Here is a 9,550-nt window from a genome sequence, read left to right as displayed (position 1 = left end):
TTGATATGTTATAGTAGCTGCTCACCATTTACAACACACTACATTCTCTGCTCCTGGACACCATTACTCTGCTATACCCTTGTATTGCAATTCGTTTTTGCTGCTTCATTAATGCTCTGAATGTTATATTCAGCTCCTTTAACTGATACATTTATTTTCTTTTGTAATTTTGTGTTTCGTCAATGAACGGTGCGCAGTTGTGTATTACATTTCTGTTTCCATAACTGTATATATTCCTACAGGCCACTGCTCTGTACACGCAGCATCACAGATGTATACTAGCATACTGTTTGGTTAATGTGCAGGAAAATCAAGTTATTTCACAGAATTTAAAACATACATTTTTCTTCTGATGTGTGTATGCCTGCAAAGTTGGCCGTATAATCTCATTTTAGTTATTCTTTGATTGGAAGCACAACTTCTCCTTTATATTATTTTAAGTTATGTTATGAAGTTGCATGGTTATAACATGTCTGCACAGTACAGAATTTGTTTACAGTTTTTATATGTTTGAGCATGAACAGCAACACATATGATTAGTTTATGTAAAATGAGAGCATGTGTGTGGCTGCCTGCCCTTTCATGTTTTTTTATTTGTAGTTCATAGAATTGTTTGTATATGTAACCACATAAGTATGTGTCATGTACATGTATGTAGCATATGTGTATGTTTTTTACATGTCATCCTAATGGAAGTGATGGTGTCTCTTTGTCTGTCTGGGGTAAATCCTCGCCATCTGGCTGTGATTGGCTCATTTCTTTTATACTGGAACTCTAAATGGTTTAATCACACATCGTATGGAAAACAATCCATCTTTGGATCTGACATCCATTCCACTTCAAAACCCCAAATTGCTCCCATAAAGGGCCCTGTATGACACGCACACACAAACACACAGCTGTTTGATCTTATCTGACTGGTATCTATCTCAGGTCGTTGAGTTTTTCCTTTCCAAATAGGCCTCAATCTGCACCTATCTGCACTCGTTCACCAGGGTTCACAGCTCTCCGTGTGTGTGAACACCTCAAATGTGTTTGTACCCCTATGATACATGTGCACGTGTCCACACTGTTTCTGCGTTTTGACAATAATGGGGCCAGTCTAATTGCTGTAAATGTTTCCTGTTAAACCAGTGCAGAAAAAATATCTCTGAAATCTCACATTTTCTTATTTATGGGGTGTAACTAAATGTGTTTGTTGGCCATAAATTACTCGTTTGCCCAATTTAACACTAAAAGTGTATAACCCTCCACCTGTATGGTTGGCAAAGACAGAGTGCTTATTTCCACCCTTGTTTGTAGTTATGTCCCTCTATCCCTATTCATTTTTGGGGGTCATGGTTATGTTGTCAGTCTTGTTACCCAGAGGTTTTCCTCCCAGTGGTCATGGAAACTGTTTCCAGGTTGCTTGGCAGCATCAGCAAGCAAAAGGAAGGTGTTGCTGACAAATCACAGGCCCAGCGTTGGAGTCATCACTTCCAGCTCATCTCACCTCATTATTCCTCTTCCCAGCATCTCTCTTCCTCCCTTCATCCCTCCATCAACCAGCGGCTACCCTACAGCCAAGACAAACTGTTTAACTGAAGCGATTCATAACAGTTCATATACATTGTTAATATACATGAGCTCAGTCCTGTTCCTGCATGCAAACATGGAAAGAAGTATGCCAACCTTGTGTTGCCAATATTATACTGACATGTAGTGTGAGTTGCCCCTTGACTGGATCAGGGAAGAGCTGTGTCAGCTTTTACATCCAAATTACCTTTGTATTAATATAGTGTGATCACAATAGTCTCAACATGCTCCTTTTGTGGAGAAAAATAACCAGTAGCTGCTGTATTTTCATTTTGTTCATTTTTTTTGTCACATTCTTAACAAACTGTAAATTTGAATATCAAGATGTATCAGGAAGCTGGATAAAAGCTTGTTTTTACTACTAAAAACAGTGGAGGATAAAAAAATAAACACATGTATTCCACTGTGTACAATGTGGCTAAATGTTGTCACTGTGTTTTTTCTAATAGGGGAAAACAGGCAGCACTTCCAGACATTTCAGTACGATGACCTCTACATTTGTCTCTTTACAGGAATTAGACAGCCTGGCTCATTTATCAGACCCACGCTTCAGCCCCTACCAGGGACACAACGCCTTCAGAGAGAAGTATTTCAGTGGACTAAACAAACGATGTGGCAAGGAGGAGAACAAATCTGATGTCAATGGAGAGTGAACAAATCAGCTGTCTTAAAATGAAGTGTTAGTGACTGGACACAAGAATCAGAACGTAGTTGTTTGTGAACTCAAAGAGGGGAACAAACTGAGCACTAATTGTTATTATTATTTTTTTTTTAATTGTTATTTTTTATTTTATTTTTTTTTAATTTTTAATTTTTAAAATCTTTCTCACTATTTTAACTATGATTATTTTTATGCCTGTACTTATTGCTTTGCAAATAAATGGATGAAATACAAGTTTCCTTTGCTGAGTGCTCACCATTAAAACTACAGGACACTTAATACACAAAGACAGTTGACTGCCTTGAGTAGTTTTTTTTTTTTTTTTTTAAATATTTTGTCATATATATATATAATGTTATGTTGTCAGATGTTTATGTTAAATGTGGCCAAAGTTTCAAATGAGGAATGTAAAAGTAATTCCTGTGAGCAAAACCCTCAGTACGATGTTTCCAACATTTTTTTCTACTTTCGAGACAAGCTGTGTCAGCTCATGACACTACTTCAAGTGTTTTAATATTACCTGGCCTAGACTGCTAAATGTAACTCTAAGGCTTCGGTATTATCAAAGTATTACTCTATACCGGGGTTTTTAGAAATCCCAAATGTATGATTTTCAATTCTGCCAAATATACATAAGCTCCTCTTTTTATTAAACTGATACAGAGATGCTGTATTAAAGCTATGTAGTACACAGCATGCACCATCAGAGGTCAGTCTCCACTGGTGGAATGGGAAGCTGAGATTAGAAAGATGGTGAATGTGACTGATGGAGATGATGTTACAGGACTAGTATAAAAGAAAGATACCTCTGCCCCTGTTTGGAAGTATTACCACATATTAAGTTTTCTTGAGATGACTTTTTTCAACTACAAAAGCAGGTTATTAGACACAAGATTTATTCAAGATCTATGGGCCATAGGTATTTAAACCCAGATATTAAGAACACAGCATTGTAGGCTAGACAATCAAATACATGCTACAAAGGCTTCTATCACCAGCAGCTTAGCTTTTATGTTTTATTTAATTTTATTTATTTATTTATTTTACACAGATGACCATACACCATATACCCTGGTGTAGTGTCAGGAAGGTTATTAGGGTATAAAAAAAACAGACACCGCTCAAGCTGAATAGCAACATGCTATCATCAGGGAAACCTGTAATTTTGGTTGCCGATGTTGTTAACTTCTCCTTGATCTTGGATTATATTCCTGCTGGAACATGTCTGGCTGTGATGATTTAGGGTAAGGAGCTTTTTATTGGTGATTTTTCACGGTAGAAATGCTGATATTCTTAGTTACCGTCAGTCCCCTGGCTGAAGTGATTGGTGCAGAGACCAGAGATGCCAAGAGCATACAGAAGACCTGAAAAACCCAGAAATGACCATGCAGGGAAGACTGGGCTTTTTTGGGAGGGAACTTGAGGAGACACAGGCTAAAACAAAGCATTTTGGACAAAGGGTGAATACAGGTGATCAAGCACAGACAGTATGAGGAGTGTGTTTTTTGAACATCAAAACATGTTATAGTATATAACTCCAAATACAAGTACAACCTGAAAATGAGCATCATAGATCCCCTTTAAATGGCAAAAGGATGTAAACCCAAAAACCACTTTGGAAGTTTTGTAGTACACTTCCATGGGAGGAAAAAGCATTGGAAAAAAGAACTGGTTAAAATCAAATAAGCAGAGGCTGAGAAGACATCCTGGCTAACTTGACAGCATCTTTTATTCCTCTTTGCCTGGTAATCACCTGTCTTTGGAACAGACTTTTATACGCTTCACAGCAGCAGTACTCCTCATGTTTTCATTTAAGCTTTTAAAACCTTCTCCTACTTACTGAATTATAACCACCATTTATTATTAGTGCCTTTAATGTGCTTCAGTAACTACAGCCTTGATTGTGCCAGACTGACCTGGACTGACTTCTATATGACTGTTTGCATTTTCAAATTCTGTTGTTATTTTTACCTTTTCACTCAGTAGCAGAGCCTGAATACTCGTAAAAACAGAACGTCTAACTGCATTTAGAGCCACGGTTCTGCTTTATTCAGACAAAGGCGGCATGTTTAGGCGAGAGAGGCCTCCCTATGCAGGCAAGGGCCCAAATGACAGGGCGTCCCCACCTCGCCGCACACCACTACAGTTAGTCAGCAGCTTTTGTTGTTTTCCAACCACAGTTTACATGCAGCCAGGCTCATTATTCATCTCCTGAGAGCGACGCAGCAGGCCTTTATGTACATTACCCCTTCGCTGTGTTTATCAGTTGGGCCTCTGTCTTTCCACCACACTTCCCCGTTCGCCCTGCTTCACAGGGAGAGAGTTCCAGGCACCATCACATGATACCCAGCTCGCCATCGTTTGCGGTGTGTGTTGTTTACAGTTCCCACAGTGCCCTTTTGTTGTCTATCATCGTCAAGCAAAATCAAATGATTCCACAAGACAGTTAGAGCCATAGCCTTTCTTTACTCATCACATCTGTCCTCTCTCTCATGGCATTTCTTTGCTTGTCACTTGCAAATGAGTACCGTGTTTGCCACAACAGACGACCCCTCTGTGTTGAAGATGGTAGTTTTAACGCAGTCCCTCTATTACTGTGTTGGAGGAGTGCTGTGTGTGTGTGTGTGTGTTTGCTCTGCCACAATACAGTGATAAACCATGTTCCCAAGAGCCCTCAGTCTCCAATGATACAGACTATAATTAGGAAGGGGCGGGGGGTTCCTCTCTGCAACACATAATGCCGTCCAGACGTGAAAATTCTCTTCCTCCATTCTTCATTTTTCCCAAATCTTTTATCACTCTCCACCTTACCTCCACCAGTCCTCCCAGCCTCCTCTTCACCTCCTCACCCACCTCACCTCTGCCCTCTCCTCCTCTCTCCTCTGTCAACTACAGACCTCTCCTTTTCTCAAAGGGGAATTCTCTGTAGGAGGAGAGGGCCACCGTTTTGGAACAATGGCTCCTGATTAAACCCCCCTCTGCCTGAAAGTGACCTTCAGACTGCTGAATCAGCGGAGAACCCCAGGACACACACACACACACACACACACACACACACAGCCAAGATTTGACTTAAACTTTATTTTGATCTTGAACTAAAACTAACTTCTAGCTTTCAAATAAACTTCTTAAAGAAGAGAACCAGTCAAAATGCCTACACTTTGCAAAAATGTCCTTATCCCAGAGATCTAATTTCTTTTCGATTGAAAGACAAGAACATCCAAACACACCACTACTGATGTATTTTTTCTGGTCAGAGGAGAAATGGGCAAGAAACAGACACAAAACCACACCACAACTGGTATCAATAAAGAAATAGGACAACAATTCGGGAAACAAGATTATTTGCTGTCTTGCAGAGATTTAGATGAGATGATCAATACCACTCTTGTGTCTGCGTAAAGGTTCTGTTTACGAACCTTATGATTTAGAACATTACTATAGCGGCAAATCAATATTAACTGTGTGAAACTGTGTTAGAATAATGGCTTCGACCCAGGTGCATGTAAATGCATGTCAGACCCAGTGTGTGTATCCCACCGGCTAGTTAATTGCTGCCGCTCATACAACTGTTATCACTGGTATGGGGATGACGTCATCGTGGAAACATAGTGCCCACCCTCCGGTTCACCTAGTTAACACCGTTAGTGCTGTCAACACTGTTGCCACTGTCAGCAATGATTGTGCTGTTAGCACCATTAATTGCTCGCCGCCAGCTCAGTCACCTCCATGTTGAGAGCCGTGTGCAGACAATCCTGGCTCAGACGCTGAATCATACATATACATACAGCTCCTTTATAATAAAGCTACCACCATCAGCCAAGTACCTTAATTTAGCATAAAATGGAAACTGTGGGAAACAGCTTGGTATGAAAGTGTGAAAGTGTAAAAAACAGTAATTTTCAAACTTTCTGCCATTTTTACACTTTTGCTTTTTTAGGGATAAAACAAACTCAGTGTAGTGTGCTTATTACTGAGCAATGGGTGCTGGTAGACAGTTTCTCCCCAGGCTGTCTGTTTCCAGGCTTTCCTAAAAGAAGAATAAAAAAAGAATCTTTTCTTTGTCTCGTCAGATATAAATCAGCTTCTTATGTGCAGATGACTACATTCTGATGTGTTTCACCCCCACAGAGGTTTTTTAAGAGAACAGATTTTTTTTTTGAGAACAGATAAAATACAGATTTGAGACTTGAATTTGATCACTGACATAGATTTCTGAAATTGTGCAGGTTCATTTATACATCATTCAAGTTTTCTTATCTCAAGAGCTTATTATATCAGACAAATAAAGATTACTGTAGTGAGAGAGGAAGAAGAGCATTTTAAGATTTTAAATTAGGATCGGTCTGAGACAATAGTTATTTCTCGGGAGCTGAATTTATGATGTACAAAAAAATGGAAAGGGGGAAAATGAGAAATAGGCTGGACAAATAATGTATCATGTAATATTTTGAATTTTCCTATCTTCTGGGTCATACTAAGATATCCAGGTGCTGGCTGTAGCTCAACTAACTCTCTCCGAAAAAGTGAAAAAAAACGTATTTCCCAAATGTTAGATGATTCTTTAAACCACTGGAAAAAGAAGGCAACACACATCCCTCTCAGACGTTTAGGGAGTATCCCTGCAGTCAGAGGGAGAGGTGTACCTATCAAGATTTCCTTAACAGATTTGATGCAAAGATGCTGCACACATCTGTTAGCCACTGATTGATAGCAGATGTTTAGACACCTTTTGACCTGTAACACTAGCTAACACATTGATCCATTCTCACTGAAGTGTGTGGGGCACATGGTGGAATGTATCTGTAAGAGTGTGTGTCGCAGGGAAATTGTATTTGAAGGCTGTGTGTGTGTTTTAGGAGGCACAGTGGTAAGTGTGTGAAGGTGAGAGAGAGAAACTTCATAGTGCACAGCTGGTATTCAGGAGTGTCCGAGCTTCACACACACATATGTGAGTGAGTGAACACATGTGGCACAGGTGCAGTGCACCTGTCCATAGCCAGGGGAGTTTGGACACCTGCAAGTCCTCCAGCCCCTCTCGGCTCGCTGCCCCCGCCCTCAGGTCACCCCGACGCCCCCATCCACCCCGGGAAGCCCTCCGCAGCCCCTCAGTTGTTGATCGAGGTAAGGTGAGAGCTGCTATCTCAATGTCTGGGAGGAGAAGCACAGCAGAGCTTGAGCCATTATAGTGCTACAAATCACCACAGGAGTCCCATCTCGCACAGCTGTGTGAAACTCAAACCATGCTCAGAGTGGAGTAGGAGAGGAAGAAGAAGAATGAAGAGGGAGCAGTCAGAGAGGAGAGGAGAATATTTGGAGATGAAAGGTTTTGCTATAATTTTATGATCAAGGATACTACTTTAGTGCATCTTTTTCCAGCATCATTAAATCCAGTGCCACTAGATGACAGCCTTGAGCAGAGAAAGCATTCAAAAGCATCTCCCTAAAGTGATTTCCCCCAGAGTTCCTGTGTGATCTGTGTGTACTGTACTCAAGCCTACAGACTGTTTGCCATACAATCAATGCTGTTCGGCCTGTAAACAAACAGTTCAGGGGCTAAGCTTTTGAAGTGATAGAGCTGTGGTTGAGAAAGTGCAGAGCAGCTCCAAACACACAACATCCTCTTTAAAGATACTCGCCTGGAAGTGGTGAGGGTTGTTGGCCCAGGAAGTAAAGGGGGTGACTGAACGGCTTGTCACACAACTTCCTCATCCTTCTTTCACCTATCCACGGCCCATTCACAATGACCATATTTGACTGTTTGATCACCATGTGAGTTTTTTTTTTTTTTTATCACATAGTAAAGCTTGAGGAAACCAGGCGACAGCCACTCATGCTTTATTTTAAATAAAACCCCAGACACCCCTTTCTGTGGTTTGTAAAGCTCCTTGTTTTCCTGTTGTTTTTCTAACATATGACCCTTAAGTCCTCCAGAGCACTCCACACATGCATTGTTGATTTTGCGAAATTACATGTTTGTCTGTGTGTGCATTTATTTATATGTGTTTATGGGGTCATCACACTTAATATGACCGGAAAGAAGATGGGAAAAAAGTGTTTGTGGCAGAGAGCAGCGGGGAGCAAAAGCCAAAGACAAACAGTCAATGGGTGTATTTGGATGTGTGCATATGTGCCTTTTTTGTGTTTATAGTGTTTGTGTGTATGTGTGGGTTCTTGCGGTTGTCGGTGCTGTTCTTCATTAATGACAAGAAACCACTGGATGGCTCCCTTACGCCCTTTTTTAATGACTCTTAACTGCCAAGTGGGTACACACACATTCACCCCCACACACACATACACATCCAACATGGCAAACATGGTGGTAGTGACACATTTCCTCTTTTACTCTTGCAAGGATCATAAAGCACTAATGTCTGGGCCTAATATGAGACACTAGTGAGGATGTAGCCATTATGAGTGCATTTTTCATCCATTCGTATAATTTCCGTAGCTTTCTGTTCAGGGATACTGGGAGTCTAATCCCAGCATGCATTGGGCTGAAGGCCTGGAAACAACCTGGACAGGTTACTGGCCTGCTCTAGAACAAATACAGACACACCCCCTTGCACTGACATTCACACTAATGAGCAAATTCAAGTCCCTAGTCTCACCAGAGTTTTATGTATTTGCAAAGTGGGAGGAAACTGGAGCTGCCAAAGGAAATATCTGAACACGGGAAGAACACCACAGAAAGGAAATATCAATATCCTGTGTGCTTTACGTGATTTATCGAGTTTACAACCATTTCTAGAACCTCCCTTCTGCACTATAAGACTATGTTGTTCACACTCTAATGAGCAAAACCATCTGCAGATGCCCATTCCTCCATTTCTTTTTATTCCTGAAGTCCCCTCTTTATCTCGTCTACCTCCAGCCCACTTTGCATGGTCCCGGCATCCCCCCACATCTTCCCTCTCCCTGAGAAATTACATCTTTCAGGATGAGCTGCTTTGCCTCTCAGCAGTGAAGAGTGCTGCTCTGTGCTGGGTTTGAATTTCAGCGATGCACCTCAGTGCCTCTTGAGAGGGTCTGATTGAGGTGTAGGGGTAATGTGTGTGTGTGCCACAGGCAGTTGTGTGTCTGTGAGCATGGCTGCGTAGATATGTACTTTGCCGATCACACCGGCTCTGCCAGCTCTCATGGCTGTTTAGCTGAGTGGAATGTGTTATCCATGGGGGTGTGTGTTAGTCAGGGCCAGGATACACGCATGATGCTCTAATGTTTTTTCGCAGAGACTATTACACCCCCATCACTGGTGGTGAATTTGTGGGGTGCCTCATGACTAACAACACAGTCACACCTGTGTATCCTGAG

The 9,550-nt window shown here is 41.3% G+C and overlaps 1 protein-coding gene across 1 annotated transcript in view; it reads left to right on the top strand.

Moving 5' to 3' along the window:
* Positions 1-2,525, top strand: part of trmt11 (tRNA methyltransferase 11) — a 14,446-nt gene extending 11,921 nt beyond the window's left edge. Inside the window, exon 13 of the mRNA XM_033640174.2 lies at positions 2,088-2,525. Within this exon, the coding sequence (XP_033496065.2) occupies positions 2,088-2,228 (141 nt within the window). The 3' untranslated portion in view covers positions 2,229-2,525. The remainder of the gene's footprint in view (positions 1-2,087) is intronic.
* Positions 2,526-9,550: the final 7,025 nt, after the last annotated feature.

Source organism: Epinephelus lanceolatus, chromosome 10 (assembly GCF_041903045.1).
Source record: "Epinephelus lanceolatus isolate andai-2023 chromosome 10, ASM4190304v1, whole genome shotgun sequence".
Classification (NCBI taxonomy): Eukaryota; Metazoa; Chordata; class Actinopteri; order Perciformes; family Serranidae; genus Epinephelus; species Epinephelus lanceolatus.
This window is presented reverse-complemented; position numbering and strand designations above follow the sequence as displayed.